Below are 22,568 nucleotides of genomic sequence, written 5' to 3'. Positions count from 1 at the left end.
CAAGTGACTCTGCAATTCCCTTGATCCTCTGCCGCATGGCGGTCGTTGCTGCCGCGCTCCTCCTATTACTGCAGCATAGCTTGAGATTCAGACGTCACGACTGGAGATCAGATATGTCTCTTATTTTATGATGTCTTCCTATGTAGCCTTGGACGTATTAACATGTCGATCTGTTTGTGCGCAGCATGGCCAGCAGCTATACCGCCACATATATCTGGGCTGTAAGGAAGAGGACAACGTCCATAAGAACTATGAGCTTCTCTATACAGCCCTGGCCCTGGTGACCATCGAGCTGGCCAATGAAGAAGTGGTGATCGACCTCATACGGGTGGCCATTGCATTGCAGGTGAGTTATAGGTTTTATTTTGTGTTTTTTTCCAGTCCAGATTGACCTATATATGGTATAGGTCATCAGTGTGTGATGACATTCGGAACCCACACAGATCAGCTGTTGCAAGTTGCTAGTGAATGGGCAACGTGTACAGGCTGATTCCGATCAGAGTGATGTCCAGGTGTCAGACTCCTGCAGATCACACACTGATGGCTTGTGAAAAATCTATTTGGGACCAGACAACCCCTTTAACTGGAACTAGGTCCATAGTTTTTGTCTATCCATTCCTTCCTTACATTGCTCAGAGATACATTTTTGATACAGAGCTCCAAATCCCCTCCATCAACATAGCTAAATAATAAAATTCTGCCGCCTGCAGCTACCACTTGGGGGTGCTAAGGAGCATACTGAGTACCCTGTATAAGTGACACCCTGCAAAGCTGCACATAAAACCCATATCAAGTCTCAGAAACTTCTTCCCCTAGGACATGGCGATCACAAACGAAGACAACCTGCAGATGTTCAGCCGTTGCAGCATCATGGCCCTGGTCGCAGCGTATCTCAACTTCCTCAGCCAAATGATAGCCGTTCCCGCGTTTTGCCAGCATGTCAGCAAGGTAACGTTCTGACACCTACGACGTTAGTACACGGGATGAAGGGAATGTGAAATAAAACATCTGTATTTTACCTCTTAGGTCATAGAAACCAGGAACATGGACGCACCTTATTTCTTGCCAGAAGTCATATTTAGAGATAAATGCAGGTAATATGGCGACTCCGTCACTATCTGGCAGAAGGCACCGTAGTCCTAAAAGTCCAACTTATAACTTATCACGACTGCTTGTCACAACCCCTTTAAGGGCAAACATGGTGGTGAAGGAGTTAAATAACAAAGACGTTCCATACAGATTTAGACTCTCTTCACTTAATAAGGTGTGAAGACAGTCTTGAACCTACAGACTACTTGAGGTTCTCAAAAGTGAAGGCCGTGTCTCCTCACTATAATCTGATATCCCCACCTGCCGATTCCAAGAAGGGGCTACTTTAAGGAGACGAGAGACCGTTCTGAGAGTCGGCCGTGATTCCTGGTATAGAAATCCATAATGGAGGAAGAAACGTAGAAATATAATCAATAATACTAGCGAGGATCCCGGAGGAGCGAGGAGGAATATCCTGATGGTGGAGATAGTTCTAGGAAATATGTAGAGATGGGCGAATCGACTCGGACCGAGTTGGGTTTGACAAGAAAATTCCAAATGATACCGTAGTTAAAATGACATTTTTTTCCTCCATCACTTGTAGGAACAGCTTTAAAAAAGTCTATTCTTCTCCTACCTTTAGATGTCTTCTTCGTGCCGCTGTTCGGTAGAAAAAACTCAGTTTTTGTCTGTATGCAAATGAGTTCTCTTGCAGCACTGGGGGCGGTTCCCAGCGCTCTAACAGCACTGGGGGCGTCCCCAATGCTGCGAGAGAAATCTGCAGCGCCGCCTCCATCTTCTTCTGGAACACCCTCTCCCTGCGTCTTCCTCCGTCCTGGGTTTCAGTCTTGTAGGCATGCGCAGTCGGCCCTGCCATCAGGCCTTGGGCAGAGCCAACTGTGCATGCCCATGGCCACAAGAAAAATGGCCGCTTACATAGTAAGTAATCAACCATTTTCTTGTGGCCCGGGCATGCACAGTCCGATGTGCCCGAGGCCTAGAAGTTTGAACCCATCTTCGGAAGAAGACACACAGAGAGGTCATTCCAGAAAAAGATGGAGGCGGCGCTGGAGAGTTCTCTCGCAGCATTGAGGACGCCCCCAGTGCTGCGAGAGAACTCATTTGCATACAGACGAAAACCGGGATTTATACCGAACAGTGGGGCAGAGAAGACCTCTAAAGGTAGGAGATGAATAGCCTTTCTTAAGGCTAGAGAATAGAGAGATACCGAGCACACTTATAGTGTAGATGGTCTATTATAAATATATAGATGAATTATCTGGTGTTTATGAAAAGAACTCAGGACCTGGTGGCCTCTCACCTGATCGGGTTGTGACTCCGTTCACAACTCCGTTTTCAGCAATATTAGGCTTCGTCAGAGTGAGAGTGGCAGCACGTCTCTATAACACTGGTCAAAAACCAGGAGGATGCACCAATGGAAGAACAAAGGGACGGCGCTCTCAGGTCCAAAGGAATTTATTCAAAAAGAAGATTGCACAACGCAAAAACAGTTGCCGCGTTTCGGGTCGGAACCCTTTATCAAGTGCGTAACTAGTTAAAAACAATAAATATAGTATATGTATAAAAAACATGAATATACAAAGACATAATTTAAAAAACAGATTAGCTTGTCAAAGAAAAAAACAACAGACCACGACGTTATTAGGCAAGAAAATCATTTACCTATAAACCCAGAACCTATAAACAAATCCAAGGTATATTATATGAATTCTGAATTAAGCTCAGGTGATGTATTACACATCATTAGTCATAGACAAACTATTATATATTGATCATATTATTCATACTCGAGATAACTATAGATCCTTAACATCCCATATGTTCAGTGACTATTATATTTCATTAGAACAAGATTCCAGCAATAATATTGTCTTACCTTCACTAATCGAGCTTCACTCAAGCTAGGAAGAAATAAACTCTATCCGGAGCGCCTCGGCCTATTTAACCGTACCGCTCCATGTGCCACTTCCGGAGGAAAAAGATGCGGTCCAAGCTGGAACGCATGCTCATTAGCTAGATGTTACGAGCCTTTGTGCAAATTTTTTCGGCGGAATATTCTATCACCACAAGAGCACGGGCACTCCGCCCGCACCAGAGAAACCAACAGTACGGGCTAAGAAAAAACGGTGGTACGACCTATCAAGAGTCGTATAGCTAAGTATGCAAATGTGAATAAAAAATAAAATAAAATGAAGTCATGCGGTTCAACCTGGAACGCATGAACTTCTGCGCATGCGTAAAAGGACAATCTGCTATACGAGTCATCTAAAAGAATTCATAGTGATGATATTTGCCTAGGACGTAACATAAAAGTTTAGAAAATGATTCTAATTAGAAAACATAAAAATCTATATGATTACATTCCTAAAAATATATATATATATAAATATAGCCCACCATGTTCATGATATACTCGATATTGGTACATTAAATTTCTATCTGACTATTATACAAATTAAAAATGAAAAATAAATTGAATAATTTAAATAGTTTAAAACATGCATTTCAACCAATTATATAGGCCCTTCCCTAAAAATACACCTTTTAGTTAACAGTATACATTAAGAATGACCAAAAGGATTATACAAGGTAACTCATCTGTTTACATCCTCAGTTGCGATATTTAGGCCCGCTGGATGTAATGTATTAAATTTAAACATCCAGAACATCTCTTTTTTTATTTAGCTTACTCAGTCTATCACTATTACCCGGGGGAACCCAGTCAATTGGTGTTACCAAAAATCCGCTGAAGCTTTTGTTGTGATGTTCAGCTGCATGTCGCGACACACTATGTTTCATGTAACCGTTTGTGACATTCGAGCGATGCTTGTTGATACGCTCGCTTAATTGTCTAGATGTTCTGCCTATATATTGGAGGCCACACGGGCATTCCAATAAATATATTACAAATGACGAAGTACAATCAAGATGGTATTTTAATCTAAAAATTTCGTTGGTAGTGAAGCTACTAATCTCACATACTTTATTTCTAATTGATCTGCAGCACTTGCATCTATTACGGTTACAACGGAAACTCCCTCCGGAGGAGGTATTCGTTGTTACGGAGGTTGTATTGGATGACCGTAATTTACTGGGCGCTAGAATACTTTTGAGCATTCGTGCCCTTCTAAAGGTGAATTTGGGTCTTATAGGAAGAACCTTTTTAAGAAAAGGGTCATTCTGTAGGACTGGCCAATGTCTCATAATAATATCTTTGATCTGTTGATGAGATGAACTAAAGGCCGTTATGAAATTCAGTTCATACTCATTAGTTTTCACGGATTGTCTTGGAGCAAGACATTCCTGTTGGTTGAGTCCGCTTGCTCTATGGTATGCAGCTTCAATCATTTTAACAGGGTACCCTTTTTCTCGGAATCTCCCTGTGAGAATGTTGCTTTGAAGTTGGAAATCTGTATCCCTTGTACAGTTTCGCCGTATACGGCAAAACTGTCCATAGGGAACATTTTGCTTCCACTTTCTATAGTGAAGACTATGGAAGTCTAGCAGACTATTACAATCCACAGTCTTAAAAAGTGTTTTTGTATAGATCTTACCCTCTTCACCTGTTAGTACTAGATCCAAAAATTCAATTGATTTTGAGTCCGATTTCCCTGATAGATGGATGCCATAGGTATTAGAATTCAAATGTTGGGTAAATAAATCGAAGGATACTGCCGGGCCATCCCAAATAAAGATAAGATCGTCAATATATCTTTTAAAATAAACTAGATTGTTAGACCAACGATGGCTACCATATATCCATTCTTTTTCAAAAATGCCCATGAAAAGGTTAGCGTAACTGGGGGCCATCCTTGTCCCCATCGCAGTACCTTTGTTTTGTATAAAGAGTTTTCCGTTGAATTCAAAAACATTCCGTTTCAAGATAAATTCAATGCTGTTTAGTATGAATTCTCTTTGTATAGGTGGGAGCAAATCATCAGATTTCAGAATGGTATTAATTGCTGTCAAACCCAAGTCATGAGATATATTACTGTATAAACTGGTGACATCTAAAACTGCCCATCTATAGGATTCTTTCCATTCCAAAGGAAGTAATTCTCGGATTAACATTGCTGAATCTTTTAAATATGAAGGTAAATTCACTACATATGGTTGTAATAACAAATCAACATAATGTGAGAGATTCCGGGTCAAGGCATTCAGACCTGATATGATAGGCCTACCCGGCGGGTTTATTATGCTCTTGTGCACTTTAGGAAGGTGGTAAAAAAGTGCAGGTGTTGAGTTCTTTACATCTAAGAAGGTTCTTTCATTATCTGTTAGTATGCCTTGTGAATAGGCCTGTTGGATGAGAGATCTATATTCCTCTGTATGTCTTGCTGAGGGATCCTCAGCAAGAGGAGAATAATAGTTTACATCTGACAATATACGTTCAGCTTCACTAAGATAATCTTCTCTATCCTGAACAACCACCCCTCCCCCTTTGTCTGCCGACCGTATAATTAGCTCAGTATTATATATTAGTGCTCTACATGCTTGCCTTTCTGAAGGTGTGAGATTTTTTTGATAAGGTTGTTCACTATTGTTTAGTTTCCTAAAATCTGCTGCTACCATAGAGTAAAAGGTTTCTATGTTATTACCACGATGATGGATAGGATGAAACTTGGATTTTGGTTTCAACTCAGTATGGATAACAGGAGGTTTGGTTTCAGTATTTGTTGAGGATAGAAGAATATCTCCCCGATTAATATCTTTTACCAAATTCTGAGATTTGCCCAGATTAGTTATAGAGAAATGCCTCTTCAAAGTTAATTTGCGTGCAAAAGCATTGAGATCTACAAATAAATCGGCCTCATTTGGTGCTTGTGATGGACAGAAAGAGAGGCCTTTGGATAAGAGATCTATTTCGGCATGGCTGAGGACATATTTGGAGAGGTTGAAAATACATTTAGGGAGCCCTTGTTCTTTTTCCTGGTGGGACTGACCGGGTCTATTTCTGAAGGGTTTATGTTTTTGTTTTCCCCTAGTACCTCGTCGGATTTTCTTTCTGGTGATGGAGAATGACTGTTGTTGCTCAATTTCCGCTTTTGTTGTGTTGTATTTCTTAAGGCTATTCCTACGTGTGATCGAGAAAAAATATGATTTTAATGATAGAATCCCTTTAACAACACCGAACAAAATGGAATTTGTCTAAAATGACCACCATCCATAATTTGTTGTACTCTAGTGTCTGAGACAGGGGGAGATTACTAAAATAAAATCCATTTATACTCTTCTTCCTGCACCTCTTTGGGCCTCCTTACAGTATATGGTGTTTCGTGTTTTCCTCCTCCTCCGGGCAGAGACATCACAGAAGATTGCCAGAGCTGCCATCTGGTGCTCGTCTATGGCAAATCTGCCCAGGGTCTGTCATTGGACCTCTTCGGTGACATGGATATGCCAAAGTCATGATGTCATGTCATCCTCTGAGGTCCATCCACATACCTCATCAGTGACCCAGGATATATGACCGCAGAGAAGAGCGCCAGATACTGCCAGAAGGAACACCCCAACGTATAATAACTGGGAGTTCAGTTCACCCAAACACAGGACAGAACAAACCTTTTGAGGTTTGCCCATCTTTAGATATAAGTCTTTATACAAATATATGTCCGTCGTATATGTGTGTCTTGAGATGATCAGTCAAAACAACATGATTTTGCAGTACTCAGTCAGGAGATGTCTATACGATATATGTCTCTTTGCTGCCACCCAGTGGTGGTGATGTGAGTTGCAGCCTTGCAATGGTTTTGAAAACAGGACTGTGGGCCATATCCGGCCCTCTGACTCATTTAGTCCGGGTCGCATAGCTTGACTAGGGAGGCGTGTCTAGGGAGGCGTGTCTTAGTGCCAGCAGGACAGTGCAACAAGATGGAGACGTGTGGTGTGTGTCCTAAGGTAATGAGAGTGGAGGGAGGGGATGTGAGATGCAGGGTAGAGAGTGTCTGTGTGTGTCTGTCTGTGTCTCAGTAACCTAGAGGCAGAGATGGAAGAGGAAATATTATACTGGGGCAGAGATGGAGGGGGAACATGAAACTGGGGGTAGATGAAGGGGGCACTTAAACTGGGGGGACATTAAACTGGGGACGAGGGGGCATTAAATTATGGAGGTAGCTGGAGGGGGACCTGTCTGACTCTAGTTGCCCCCAGTTTAATGTCCCCCTCCAGCTGCCCCTACGGTTTAATGTCTGCTTTCAGCTGCCCCAGTTTCATGTCCCCTCTAGTTGCCCCCAGTTTAAACTAGGACACCAGGAGAGGGACTTAATACTGTGGGGCAGTTGGAAGGGAACATTATAATGTGGGGACATATAATATGCGGGTGACTGTAGGAGGATTATACTGTGTGGGGGGCACATGAAAAGATGATTGAGAATGGGTGGAGTCAATGTACAAGTGGGTGGGGCTAAATTTGCCACAGCGCACATGGCCCTCTAGAATAGTTTCAATTTCTTATGCGGCCCCATGGGAAAATTAATTGCCCACCCCTGCCTTAACCAAATTCGAGCTAAGGTGAAGGAGGACACATCTGTAGACACATACCGTAAGTGTGTATCTGTGCATACCGTTATATGGTGTCTGATAGTCGTGACCTAAAAGCGTTGTGCTGTTACGGACTCCTCTAACATAACACAGATTTGATATAACTCTCATTTTTCCATTCAGTCTTCCGAAATCCTTAGAGAAGCACGATAAGAACGTCTTCTTCCTGACAAATAAAATAGCGGAGTCCCTCGGGGGCAGCGGTTACAGCGTGGAGCGGTTGTCAGTGCCGTATGTGCCGCAGGTGACAGGTGAGTGCTCCACTCCTATGCTTGTCTCTAGAGCTCTGTCCGTATACCATGTGAGGTGGTGCTTATGTATTATAGTGTTTTATCGTTTTATTGTTGTTATTATTTATAATTATTTTTTTATTTATATTATTATTATTATTATTATTATTATTATTATTATTATTATTATTATTATTTGTTATAAATTTATTATTTATTAGATTATTATTTGTTATTAATTTGTTGTTAATAATTATTTGTTATACATTTTTATTATTTATTTTTTTATTATTAATTAATTAGATTATTATTTATTAATTTGTTGGTTTTTGTTAATTTTTATTATTTATTTTATTATTATTATTATTATTATTATTATTATTATTATTATTATTTGCTATTATTTGCTATTATTTATTATTTTTTTTATATTATTATTATTTAATTATAATAAATCTAAATCTTTATATTCTTGTGCCGATGAAGGGTTTGTTCACACGGCGCCAAGTGAACAGGAATTTGAGACTGTCCTCCATCTTATGTTCCTCTCCATTTTTTGGCGCTCCGCATTTCCGCCACATCTTTTACATTAGATCCTGATTTGAGAACAATGGGCATTAGTAGATTCTGGGCGGACTCCAGCGGCGACTATGAGACGTAATCCACCGTAGAATCGGCGCCAAATGACACCGTGTGAACGTGCCCTGACCAGGCACGGCTAGGGTTAATACTATACTCTATAAGTGTCTCTTTCCTGTCGTATTTTTGGCCGTGACTCTGAATTCATCGCTTGCTCCACCAGAGACAACAAAAGGGAATCACGTCTCCGAACTGCAACACTGATATTTCCATATACAAAAGCGAGTCTTTGTGTGAATCCTGATTTTAGCATTTCCCTCACACTCGTGTCATTCCACCTCCTTATTGCTATGGCAATGTCATCGGCAGGGACGGATATATATATATATATATATATATATATATATATATATATATATATATATATATATAGGAATACAGTGTCTCTCCAGGGAGGGGACACCTTCCAGCTAAATGTACAATGTGACAACAAGCGGCCATCCCCGGAGCCCTGCGCCCTGAGCTCTAGATATCTGCAACCGTTAGCATAGGACGGATTATCCACTGCACATCCCATAGGCAAGAGATATAATGGGCACCTGGAATTTATAGAAATTGAGGATTTAAAAAAAAAAATTAAAAAAAAATTGCTACTTAAAGGGGCTAAAAATATTAATAATCCCTCCTAAAGATAAGTCACTAATATCAGATTGGTGAGGTCTGACCCCTAGTAATCAGCACAGAGAATGGAGCAGGAAGCAGACAGCGCTGTTCTTTGGGTAGTGACTGAACCGCGTTACTGCAGGGTACGTCCTATTTAAGTGCATGAGAGCTGATCTGCAGTACCTGGACCGGCCACTACTCAGAGAATGGCGCTGTTTTCTGTTCCATTCTCTCTATTGAGAACAGATGATGCATGGTATACCGGGTGCTTGTGTGCAGCTCTGTACTGCGACATGTATGCTGGGTGACACCTGCATGGCCACCATTCCACTCATTCAGAAGTCATAGAGTTGTCTCCTCTACGGGCATCACGGGGACCGCCATTTTGGAACTAGGTGGTATATCTATGGCAAATCCTGTGGGTATTCCATATGAGGACAGTGAATACAGCAATGTCTCTATGTATATACTATCTTGTGTTAATGGCTGTGCTTTGTTGGTATCATCATGTACTGTATAGCTGCGCTCCACTGTGGAGGCCATGGACCAGCCGGGAAGCTACCGCCATAATCTGTAGGTCCTGAGTGATGTCATACATAAAGCACGCATGTCATCAGATGGAGTCAGGAAAACACGTCAGAGCTGAGTTGTCGTCACAGTCACCACCTCCATCTCCATCCCTACTTGGACCATGGCCTCCACCGTGAACCCGCAGCCATTAACCCACCTAATCTATCTGACAGCAAACAAAAGCCAACCATTTTCTCTTCTCAATGTAGCCCTCTTCCCATCAGTCAAAAAATTACGTAGAAGTCCAAAAGGTAAAGCTGGCTGAGCCCCCCTAGACTGACCTAACGTAGTGATCTACCCCTCCCGGAACCTGTATAAGATATACTATGTGTTAGCTGCTGGCTTGTGTAGTGTGACCTCGGCGTCCGTGTAGTTCTCTAGTCTCTCTAGTTCTCTAGCTACGTCCTTGCTAATAACCGGAGACTCTTAGACTGTATTCGTGTCTATAACCTAGAGATAGCGGTAGTGTGTACAGTGACTAGTGCAAAACTTACTTCATGTTTTGAGTTTGAGTATCACAGAGGGATCTCATCCGAAGGACCCTTCTGTGAACCGGGTTGGGTGCCATGTTTCTAGACCAGCAGATCTTGGACCCGGACCATGCATACATTTCATGGTTTGCCATTAAATCGAATGGCGCTGTGTAAGGGTATGTGCACATGGTAGAATTGGGTGCAGATTTTTAGGTTCTGGCTTCTTTGGCTGATTCGGTCGCAGAATTCACAGTACGGGGCGCTCTGCAGATATTTTTGGCATATACGGCAAGATAGTCTCCCTTGGCATTTGCAGATGATCGACAAATGTTGGAGAAGCTGGACCTTCGGTGGTCAGCCTATTGTAGACTGGCCTCCAGGGGTTTGGGTCAACCCTCTTCAGTCCGGGGTGTGGGATTGGTGTAGTCCAATTGTCACCAGACTCTTCCTCGTCAATCCAATGCTGTAAGCCGTCAAAAATTGATGGAGGTCCATGGTGGAGGACTTGTTTTTTTTTTTTCTCCACCACGTTCCATTTCAAAACAGCTGACACCTGACTTACCCCATTATAGTCAATATGACCTGCAGGGCCCCATGGGTAACCGCTGTATTAGTGGTCCATCTCTCCATTGTTCAGCTTCCCCGATGGACCCGAACAATGGAGAACCAGCGCTAGTGCCAACCCAGTGTTACTTGTGTATTATAGAACCACAGACTCTCCAGGCAGTATAATCTAGAGAGAATGTGAAGATTTATGGGACAATCTTACCCCTGAGACACCCCGCTACTTTCAGAGAGCAATGAGACCCTCCAGATTAGGACAGGGCCGGGAACTCCTCAGGATCTTAGGGACAAATCCCGGGGTCTCAGCACTTTCTCAATAGATTCTGTCTTAATAGATGAAGATCGCCTCTCTAGAAGGAAGAGCATTGTGGACACCATCTCTATCCAAGTGGACATCTTGAACGGAAGCAACACCGAGGACAAGGTGCGTTGTCTGTCTTCTGTTCTTCTTGAGCAGTTCTTATTACTTGAAGGAGTGATGCTGCACACACACTGTAGCAAGGGCGGTTGTCAGACCTTCCCCCTCACTCCTGCCCCCACAGATCTCATACTGAACCTTCGGACACATCATAAATCTGATTTGGATACGGAAAACCCCTTTCAACCACTGTAAAGGGATCAGGACATCACTGGGTGAGGTGTTCCTGGTTTTGGCCCAGTGTCTAGGAGGTGGCGGGGTTCACTGGTCAGGTATGGTGGCCGGGGGCTAGTTACCAGATGGTCAGGGCAGGCATGGAGGTTCAGATTCAAGGACAGCAGGTGAGATAACAGGACACCTTACGGCATGTCTAGCACCTAGAACCCTATTGCTCGGGCAATGACTAGTGAAGGTGGGATAGGCCCAGTAAGGAGTGACCCTTTCAATAGCCAAAAATGAGACTGTGCCAGCCCTATGGGTGACTGCAGCAGCAGACAGGGAGTGTGCACTCATAATATGGAGGAGCAAGGACTGCATGGCATGCATGCAAAGGTAACCTAGTGGCTGTGCAGTCTGGGAGTAGTAGTACGCTGACAAATGCAGAAAGTCACCATTGGCACTTTGAGCCGTCTAGTAAAATATATGTACACTGGCACACACCAGCCCTCCAGTAAGCGGTGGTGGTGCTGGACGCCCTATAAGGGCCACATTCATAGCAGTAGAGGCTGAACCATTCTTACCGGTCCAATGTGTTTCTTTGTATTTCAGGTCAACACTGAGGAGATCACATTCGAGTCCCTGAAAAAGGCGATTGGTGAGAAGCGACGTCTTCTGTCCTGTCTCCTCCTCCTCCTTCAATGGCCCAGTATTCTTTCTGTATCGATTCTTCATGTTTTTTTTCCATGATCTCTGCTTGCTGTCATTCTATAAGAAGTTCATTTTTTTTTTACTAGAGATAAAACCTTGGTCTTGTAGTGCACACACAGGTGCAGGGCTTGTCACCGTGCACAGTACAGATACAATAATGTTATCCGAGATTGTCTTGCAACAAGTCCAGCAAGCAGAGATGGTGAAAATGTAGTTCTAGAAGTTTCCATTCTACAGACCATTAGGGCTATACTGCCAGTTTGGAAGGAAGGAAGATGAAGAAAAGAAAAATGTAAATCCCATCAATATTTGGTGTAACCTTTGCCCTTTGGAGGCGGAGTCCAGGAAGTGATGAGCCGGCCCACACAGATATAGCCATGATCTCATCATCCTCCAGTCTGTCTGGGATGACATGAAGAGACAGACGGATTGGAGCAAGCAACATCCATAGAAGATCTGGGCTTAGTCCTCCAAGATGGCGGCGGGAACAACCTCCCTGCCCAGTCCTGCCAAAAACTGACTGCAAGTGCCGAGAAGAACTGATGGAGGGCAAAGGTCACATCGAATGTTGATGGGATTTACATTTCTCTTTTCTTCATTCATTTATTTTATTTTTTTTTTACATAAAAAAACTATTAACCCTTCTATTTCTGAAAGCATTTTTTGCAGCATTTTCCCACACCTGCCTAACACTTTTGCACTGTCCTGTATGTGGTCGTCTTAAGCATTCTGCACACAGGGAATTATGGTCTGGAAAGTCCCTACATTACCCAGATTTTTTGGCCCGAATACAGTGTGAAGACCTAGACACATAGATTATTATACATGTTGCTAGGAGTTTCGGCCTCTTCATGGCTGTCCTGTCCTGTCTGTATATAGTATGGGACTGTAGGTCCAAGCCAGGCAGGGGCACCACCAGGTCACTATGATGCCTGGACCCTAGGATCCCCAGATTGGATTCAGGACAGGAAATCTGCCCATTATATGGACTGGAGTTTCTGCAGCGCATTTCTTTATGTGCAGGAGGCATTTTCGGGCAGCCATGTATTATTTCCCTTGTTATTTTCATGCAGCAGGTTATATATCCCTGCAAAGCTTTTTGAGCTGCATTTTGTACCAAAAGTCACAAAGCATACAGCTGAGCTCTGAACGTGCAAAATAATAATAATAAGGAACGCCCACTGAGCTCTGAATGTGCATCTCCACAAGCAGACTCTTCATAGAATAGCCCCATCGATAAAGTAATGTAAAAGTCAGCCAAAAAATGTTGTAAGCCTCTGCTAAGCATGCAAAATGAAAGTTTTAAAAACATTGTAATGCGAGTATTCTTGGTCTCCTTCCCACAAACAGACAACACCGGCATGGAAGAGCAGGAGAAAGAGAAGAGACGACAGGTCATAGAGAAGTTCCAGAAGGCGCCATTCGAGGAGATCGCTGCACAGTGCGAATCTAAAGTGAGCCGTTGTGTTTTATCATCTGTACCGATCACTTTAAGATTGGTCCTAAATTATCTACAAATTATTCCCTACAAAGCTTCGGCCTCCTTAACATAGACATATAGTAAAAGTGTTTAATCTCTGACCACTAGAGGGAGCTAATGACGATAAAGTCAGGACAGTGATGGGCCAAGCCGAGCTCCTGGATCATGGACAGGAGGTTTGGGGGGGGGGGGGGCTCCCCATTTTTTGTTTGTAATAGAAGATGGGAACAAAGTCATTGAAGGTTTTTCTGTGTAATCTTAAACATTGACAATATTTCCCACCATGAACCTGCTGCAGATAATTCCTTTATCCCTCCCCGACCTTCCCACATTCACAGTGGAAGACCCCCTAAGTGATAGACTACAGGACAATAGGACATCTAGGGCTGATGGATGACACGTCCAGGTTCTCATTCTCTATTTCTTTCCCTATTTCCAGGCTAACCTGCTGCATGATAAACTGGCGCAGATCCTGGAGCTGACCATCAGGTAATGATACAACATTCTGGCCCGCTAAAGCAATAAACTGGTCATGGGATAATCCACTGCCAAGACCCTCAGCGATCAGCTGTAACAGGAAGGGTGACCTGGCAGCAAGCGTTCCATATCAATGCAGCACCTCCGCAGGTGAAATGAAGTATTACACAATTCTCATTGGAAACACTTAAAGGGGTTATCCAGCTTCCGAAAATGATCTGCAAATACATCCAAGGCAGTGCTAAATCCTCATTATTCCCTTGTGCACCTTTTATTTTACTTGCTGCTCTTTACAAGCAGTGAATATGTGGACAAACCTTCATTTCCCATGATTCACTCTCTGTGCACCCCTGCCTTCTCCACTCTCCCCTGAAATGAAATCACAGATAATAAATCACTACCACATCCGACGTTGCTGTCTGCACTGCTCATAGGGAGGGGTAGAGCTTGCAAACAAAATGTCACAGCTGAGGTCAATGGCCTGAAAATAAATCGGGTAAACAGTGTTGTATTTCAATAGGATACGTATTAGGAAGTGTTTTGTGTTGATACCTTTTATACATGCTGGAGAATCCCTTTAACTGTCCATTAATACAAGGCTAGTACTGACCATGGGTTGTGTGGTCAGACCCAGCACCCGATCCCGGAGTCTCTCCATTTCCATTCCCGTGTTCACTACTAGTTCCCTTTATTAATGCAGCAGGCCTTACTATTGTAATGATGTATTCAGCCAACCCATATAGCTCAGGAGAGGAGGGGGGAGGCCGGGGCCACTTTGTGAACCCAAGCATCAATCCAAGCCTGAAATCCAGGGGTTGCCTGTAATTGAACCCTGGAAAAGTAAGTATTGTATCCCCTTTATCTTGCACAATACTGACGGCGTTCAAGAAGAACAGAAGGTATTAGATGGTCCCATAAACTGTTACGTTGTATTTCTGTATTTCAGGCCGCCCCCTAGCCCATCTGGGACAATCACCATCACAGCCGGACACGCCCAGTACCAGTCCGTCCCGGTATACGAGATGAAATTTCCTGACCTCTGTGTCTACTAAACTACAGATCCTGCTCCATCCATCCAGACATCTGTATTGTATGGTATTTTAGGATTTGTGTTGCTTTACAGTATTCAGATTCAGCGCTGTAAGAACCAATGAGGGAGAAGCTTCATACTGTGTGACGTAGCCAAAGGACGCGGATCGGAATAGCTCATAGATTTGAACTTTTTCCTATAAATACCAAAATTTTTACCTGTTCTCCGAGAGCGATTCAGTTTTTTATTTTTATGTGTGTTAAAACTGTCAAAGGGTCATTGGGGTTAAGTGAAGGAAATACAGCAGGGGTGCAGCGAGCGCCGCCCATCTACCCCTCTAGTGCCAGCCTCTGCCGCCTTGGTGGGTTGGGAGCTTTAACATTCTACTTGTTTCTTGACAAGATGGCGTCCCACTGTAGCCTTTGATTCCTTTTAAACCGTAAAGGTTCCCTTCCGTTACGCCACAGCTGGGTCTTGTACCAGAAGTTTAAAGTGGTTGCTCACTCACCTCAACAAAATTATAATGGCTCCTATGGGTAAGAGATAAGTTTCCACCCCTAGGTTGTCTGTTACATTTTGACTCTGAATTCTGCTCCCCCCATAAGTCCACTTATTAAGGACAGGGCTGGCCATGAGTATTGTGGTCAGCTGGTTGACAGGGTTGGGTCATGGGACAGGAACTAGGCAGAGCTTCCTGTCACACCCGCCAGTCACAGGGATTACTTTCCTTCAAGCCTCATGGGCGGGGCTAGAAGAAGAGTAACAGGAAGCTTGCCATGAAGGGCATGGTCTGCTGTCTGAGGGGGTGGGTCATGTGACAGGAACCAGGCAGAGCTTACTGTCACGCCCGCCAGTCACATGGATTACTTTCCTTCAAGCCTCATGGGTGGGGCTAGAAGAAGAGTAACAGGAAGCTTGCCATGAAGGGCGTGGTCTGCTGTCTGAGGGGGTGGGTCATGTGACAGGAACCAGGCAGAGCTTACTGTCACGCCCGCCAGTCACATGGATTACTTTCCTTCAAGCCTCATGGGTGGGGCTAGAAGAAGAGTAACAGGAAGCTGGCCATGAAGGGCGTGGTCTACTGTCTGAGGGGGTGGGTCATGGGGGCAGGTATGAGGCACAGCTTCCTGTTATGTCATGGTGTTCAAATGGGTTAGGGTCTTTCCTACAGGCCTTGACTAGCAGAAGAGAATTGGGCACATGGCTATGAAAGTTGTGGTCCGCCGGCTAAGTGGGTGGTGTCTCTTGACTGGTACAAAATGCTACTTCCTGTTACTCTTCTGAAATGGCCATGGAGAAGAACCTGACCTTCTGAATATCTGATAGCAGGAAACACTGATCAGACCAATTGGATTTGATCCAGTTGGGTCCTTTTTGTTCCCAGTGTATTATTGGCACTGGGTATCTGGCAGCCACTTACCTCCCTCCCCCATTGACAGAATGTGCACATTTGGCCTCACCCACAATACGGGTTTGAGGTGTTGACCTTTCCTGTCGGGAAAATACTTGCTCTTCGGGCCAGATGACGTTATTCCAGGCCGTAGAGTTTTCCGCAGTTAAACCTACAAAAATTAGTTTAACATTTTCTTTTCCCCTTTTTTTTTTTTTTTTTTAATAAGCTTTTTTTTTTTAAGCTTTTTTTTTTTATTTTTTTATTTTATTTTTTCCAGGGTGTATGTGGTAACCCAATGCCACAGCGTCCCGGAAATTATGTAAATGAGGCACGGTTTAGTAAAAAAAAAATATATATAAAAAAATTTATCATTTCAACATTTTTGCCAAGGTAAAGAGCGAATATTCTGTTCCTGATCTTCTTCTTATTCCATACACTTGTATAAGGCTTCTTATGGCTCTCCGAATGTCACAATGGTCGGGCACGCTGGGAGCGTCTAGGTTGCCTCCTCGGCTTTAATACACATTTTTGGGGGATTTTTTACATTTTTGTGTTGCTTTTGTAGCAGGTTATGGGTTAGATTCCATTTTTTGCACTTGTTTTTGTCTTCTATCCTCTCAAGCGAGGTCAAGGGATCACAACGTCTTCATGTTCATCTTCAAACTTTTTTAATTTAACCCCCCCCCCCCACCCCAAACCAAAGTCTTTACAGACTGTTAAAAAAATTAAGTATGTGAACCCCATGTCTTGAAATGGCACAATTATGTACCTTGGCTTTACCAAATATTTGTCGTTGAGTTCTGACCATTTATTTTTATTTTTTTTCCGGTAACTTTTTGGGTTTTTTGTTTTTGTGGTTCATGTGTTTTTAGCTCTTTGTCATTTACATATTTCATAAAATGATATTGTTAAATAAAATATCTATTGTTTTACGGGCGCTAGTCCTGTCGTCTTAGGGCGGAAAGCTTTGCGTTTAAAAGGGTGGTCCAAGGTTTAGGTTTTTATGGCCGATGGTTAGCATATGGATGTCCGTGTAGTACATGCAGTGAAAAGAAAACCGTACCACTGTGCTTCTTCAAGAGGTGTATATAGCTGGCGTCACACTGTATCTGTAGACTACGTAGGCAGCCATCTTGTGGGCTTTATTGCACTTTAGTATAAATCTGCGCTGTCCCCCTTCCCCCGCCGCGTCATGCGCATCGCAATGCCGCCACTAGAACGTTTATTTTTTACATGTAAAGTTTAGACGTAAACTCTATAAATGGATTCTAGCTCTTCTGGAAGGGTTAATTCTATTTTGTATATGATATTTCTCTATGAATAAAGTTACATATATTTATGTCACGCCAAGGAGCCGCTTCACCCGTAAACCAATATCGGCCTAGTTCTAGAATGGAGGTCGTGGGATGGAGAAGGCCATTTTGTTTCATGGCATCTTGATTGCCTATAAGGAGATTTGCCACGATAGGCATTGATACTATATAGGTATATAGTTTTGTGCAAGGAGATCAGCCATTATCCCCCGGCTGCAGCAGGAGCCTCCCCCCACTTCTGTACTAGAACAAACATTCTAAGCCCTGCCCCCTAAACTTAACCCCTCCCTTCAAATTCAGCCATCCAAACATGAGTAAACTACCCCAAGCCCCTTCATCCTCCCGCACCGGTGATGGGATCCCAATATTAATGGAATCCCTAATGTAATGTCATGAGGTGTTAACCCTTTCCATCATGGGGTCCACACTGTAGTAGGTGAGGTAGCATGTAGCTGATTCCAACCTAAAAATTAAAAAAAATGGTTTCCTTATATCACATGGAGGATAAGAACTAACTTAAAGGCGACCTTTTAAGGGGATTTGGGAGACTTAACCACCCACAAGTCCTTAAAGACCAGGGCTTTAGTGTCCAAAATTGGTCTTCTGTAAAGCCATCCCGCTGAAACCCTTTATACTCCCTGCGCCGCGCAGTTCTTCACCGACGCCAAAGTCTTACACCTCTGCTTAAGTGCGCATGCGCCGGACTTCAGGTACATGTATAGCGAAGCAGGGATTTGTGTTCCCGGCTCCGGTGAAGAACTGCGCATGCGCCGAGAGCACCGGCGATGTCCGCCGGTTTGCAGGAAAGTATAAATGTTTGGTTTTTGTGGCACAGTCATTTCGGGCACTAACCCCCCAGTCTATATGGATCTCCGGGTGGTTTCTAGCATATAAATTGGAGTCCTTGCTGGACCTGCCCACAGACTCTCCATTATTGTGATGTTTGTACAATCAGATCCTTTAGCTGCCATAGAAATGTCTCATTTTCCCTGTAGACTATAGACAATCAAAAATCACTTCAATGGAGACCACGGGGACAGGTCCGGTGACGGGAGCAATTTCCGTAAAAACAAAAACCGTAAGGGGTATTAACCATTTACACAATTTCGTGATATTCTAAGCTGAAGCTTGACCTCCTACTAGCAATACCAAGCGGCTGCACTGAGCTCCGACTTTACAGCCGCGAGTTTATAACTGCGCAGCGTAATGCAGGCCATTGGGGTCTCTGCGGAATAGTCCGTCCTGTTGCTTACTGCCAAGTAGACAGATTGCGTCTTATTGTCTTATTGTTCACTGCTGGAGTACTAGAAGTTCTTGTCATGTACATTTTATATCTGTTATATTTCCCCTGTGGCCTTGTATTTTTTTTCTTATTTATTTTGTTGAAGCTCAATTATAGAAGACCTCTACCACAAGCCTGAAGGGAACCGACCTGAAAGTGACACTCCACACTTGTCCAGTTTAGGTCGAAAATTCTGTGCATTTTATAGGGGGTTTTGATTCTGCTACCACCAGAGGGAGCCCAGGAGCCTAATGCATACATTTTTATTTTATTTTTTATTTATTGCGTTCAATATATGGTCAGTATGCGCTGAGCTCCCTCTAGTGGTGGCGCTAAACTGCTATAATGTCATGTTAATTTGTAGGGGATTTGGCGCTTTGTATTAGGGTGTAAAACACTGTCAAAAGTCGAAATCTCCCAAAGAGGGTCTTTCTCAGACTCTGCCCAGTGATACCATTTAGGGCTCGTTCACACGGGCACTAAGGGGGCGGATTATGGCGCGTAATCCACGTCACGTCATTGAGCCGTAACGTCCGTCTGGCGGCAACAACCTCCAGAGTAGGTCCATTCATTTGAACCTACTCCGGAGGGGGAAGCCATGACTGTCGGAAGCCGCGACAGTCGTAGCAGTCGGGTTTTGACCCGAGAGTGCCGCGGGGAGCCGCGTCACTCTCAGTGCCAAAATCCATTGTACCGTCCCCCCCCCCCCCGTGTGAACTTACCTTAATATGGCAGAAGGACAACTTTAAGATGGCATCCTGGGAGTTCCTCGCATCCCCACTGACCCCTTCCTAGAGCTATTGTCTGCCCCACGGGACGTAAACGTCGCGATTTGCCCGCAGCAGAGACACTGCGGGAAAAATCTCGGCGCTGTACAGTGCAGGCAAAGTGGAAGGGATTCATGCGAATCTCATCCCCACTTTGCGGAAAAGATCGCAGCGCGGACACGCTGCGATTTGCAAAGCCGTTGCGACTTTGCAAATCGCAGCATGTCAATTATATCTACGGAAACGACAGCGGCTTCCCCGTAGATATAATGGTAAGAGAAAGTCCGCGGAGGAAAACTCTGTGAACTTTCTCTTAAAAACGCTGTGGAAAGAACCGCAATGCGTTCACGCCGCTTTAGCGCTGCGATTACGGCCCATGGGGCCTAAGGGGGGTTACTGCCACAGTAGGGTCTCTAAGGGTCAAAGATTCCCACTATTCCAGACAAAAACTGTGTCCAGAAGATCCCTTTAAGGTGGAATTCCTTAAAATTGAATCCTAGATTTGAGGCTTTAGGTTGAGTTCTCCTTTAATTCTGAGGCCCCGTTTCTTCTTCTGTAATTTTTGTACATCGATTGAGATGAATCGTTGTATGATCGATGTTAGACGACGCCGTCGAGTTCTTGCCGTTGCTGTGCTGCTTTTATAAGAGTCTATATGTTTTCTAGAATATGAAAGTCATGACATGAATTCACTGTGTAACCTGCATTAAAGCAATGAAACAATGGAGACCTCCGCCTCCGCTCCTTATTGTGCTCTCATTTACTGTCTGACGCTCAACCGGCCGGATGTACACAAAATCAATGGGAAGAAGACTATGGCAGCGACTTGGGAGTCTTTTTTGCCCTGATGACGTTCCTGGGGCCAGTCAGGACCAACGTGAAGACACCCACAAGCTGTTGTGGATGTGTCACATGTGGATTTCCCCAATAATCTGCCGATTGATGATATCTGGGGGTCCGTCAACTTGAACTTCCAATGATCACAAGGGTCTGAAGCTGCCCCTCATGAATGGGAGCGAACCATAAGTGCACCCCATGACTCAATAGCTTGTACAACCATCTTTACAGCAATGACTTGAAGTAATGGTTTTCTAGAAGAGTTTATCAATTTCTCACTGGTCCGTTCTTCTTTACAGTGTTGCGTTGGACAGGCCACAGCCTTTTCATTGGGTTGAATTTTGGAATGTAACCGGGTCATTACGACACCTTAGTTCTTTTCTCTTTCAGCCATATTGTAAATTTTCTCCTGGGTTTGGGATTGTCGTCCTGTTACTTGACCCAGTTTCGGCCAAAATAGTTGGCCTCAAATTATATTCTAATTGACGACAGTATACAGGAGTTCATGGTCAACTAAAACTGTAAGGTGCACAACCAGCCCAAATTATCCCCTCTCCATCACCGTGCCTGACAGAGGCTACAAAGGGTTAGATTTTTGCCAAATGTTGGCGCTGTGCATTATGGCGAAACATCTACACTTTGGTCTCGTCTGTCCAAAGGACATTGTTCCAGAAGTCTTGAGGTTTGTTCAGATACAACTTTGCAAGTTGCACTCTCCATGTGGACTCTCCCCGGACGGAATACATACGTTAGTGTGAACCAGCTCTGAGGCCTGTAGAGTCTGAGATTCACTGGGGTTTTTTTTTTGTTTTTTTTTGCCTTTTCTCTGAGCATTGCATGGTCTGTCCTTGAGAGTCCTGGGAAGATTGTCCACTGTCTTGAATGCTTTCTATTGCTGATTAATCTCCCTTCCCAGATTGATGAAAATCAGCATTTGCTTCTCTATGATCATTGCTGATGTCTTTCCTCTTTGGCATTGGTTATTAACAGACACCTGTACGCTTCAGACCTGCAAACTACCAAATCCTCTACTTGGGTGTACTTTAATTTTTCACACTTTTTTCTCATGTACGTTAACGTCTATCAGAAACAAATGCACCAAACCAGTTCTGTAATTTGTTGACTTTATTTGGAAGACCCCTTTTATCACACGTTTTGTCACTTGAGCCTACGGCTGCCTACGGTACGAACAATTTACATAGCAAAACCGGAATCACATGTTTACTAGTCATTAAAAGACATCATAGGATCTAACTCTTGAATTGTACAAAATTCAGTTCCTGGAAGCTAATAGAGTTACCTGTGTTACATTCATTAATATTCACCCCTCATACTGAAATCTGTCAGGCTTCCCCGGGGCCCTGCAAGGTCTGTCAGTGCTGAGCTGGGTTGATGTCTGACATCTCGCCATATGTTGCGGTGAGGAGGACAACAAGACTAAGTGTTCTGTTTTGAATAATAATTTTCTAAAAATAATTATTTCAGGCGTCCTAGCGCTTCGAGATCCGACGGGTGTATAGAGTTATACCGTGCCCCATGGGAATAAAAGTATGTAAATCAGCTCCTATCCAGAGGAAAAATACTCTCTAGTCCCACTGTAACTTAATGTCGACTTATTGAAGGGAATTTCTTATCAGAAAATGACCCATTTCTTATGTTAAACATATTGTAACAATTTTTAACGATTTGCCAAAAAATCCTGCAACTTTCACTGGTTACTAAAACTCGTTTACTAGGTAGACAAGGTGGACAGGATTACAATAAAAGCTAACGCCTCTATAGTCCTCATTCTATCCACTAGTGATAATAGATGAGATTTGTGACACGACCCACAGTCTTAAAGGTGAAAAGTAACCCATTAATGGCAAAAGTAGGAGTTGGTCAACATCTAGGTGAGGGAATCCGTGTGGGGAGGCTGTGACAAATAAGTGGGGGGCCACTGGTAGACAAAGGGAATGATGGGAAGCTTGTGTGGACAGACATGTTGTGGACGAGTCATCATGGTGGTCTGGGCCAGATGGAGGAGAAAGGGGAA

General features: G+C 43.6%; 1 protein-coding gene across 2 annotated transcripts in view; it reads left to right on the top strand.

Annotated features, from left to right (window-relative positions):
* The window catches only part of EFR3A (EFR3 homolog A), an 86,445-nt gene extending 70,368 nt beyond the window's left edge, over positions 1–16,077 (top strand). The window contains exons 16-25 of one of the 2 annotated variants that reach the window (XM_075270094.1): positions 185–346; positions 817–948; positions 1,027–1,094; positions 7,714–7,841; positions 9,842–9,883; positions 11,005–11,093; positions 11,856–11,901; positions 13,305–13,408; positions 13,874–13,923; positions 14,858–16,077. In XM_075270094.1, the coding sequence (XP_075126195.1) occupies positions 185–346; positions 817–948; positions 1,027–1,094; positions 7,714–7,841; positions 9,842–9,883; positions 11,005–11,093; positions 11,856–11,901; positions 13,305–13,408; positions 13,874–13,923; positions 14,858–14,963 (927 nt within the window). In that variant the 3' untranslated portion in view covers positions 14,964–16,077. The remainder of the gene's footprint in view (positions 1–184; positions 347–816; positions 949–1,026; positions 1,095–7,713; positions 7,842–9,841; positions 9,884–11,004; positions 11,094–11,855; positions 11,902–13,304; positions 13,409–13,873; positions 13,924–14,857) is intronic. The other variant, XM_075270095.1, reaches the window with a different exon arrangement.
* The last annotated feature ends 6,491 nt before the right edge of the window (positions 16,078–22,568 follow it).

Source organism: Leptodactylus fuscus, chromosome 4, assembly GCF_031893055.1.
Source record: "Leptodactylus fuscus isolate aLepFus1 chromosome 4, aLepFus1.hap2, whole genome shotgun sequence".
Lineage (NCBI taxonomy): Eukaryota > Metazoa > Chordata > Amphibia > Anura > Leptodactylidae > Leptodactylus > Leptodactylus fuscus.
The sequence above is the reverse complement of the archived record's forward strand: the minus strand, read 5'-3'. Positions and strand labels throughout refer to the sequence as shown.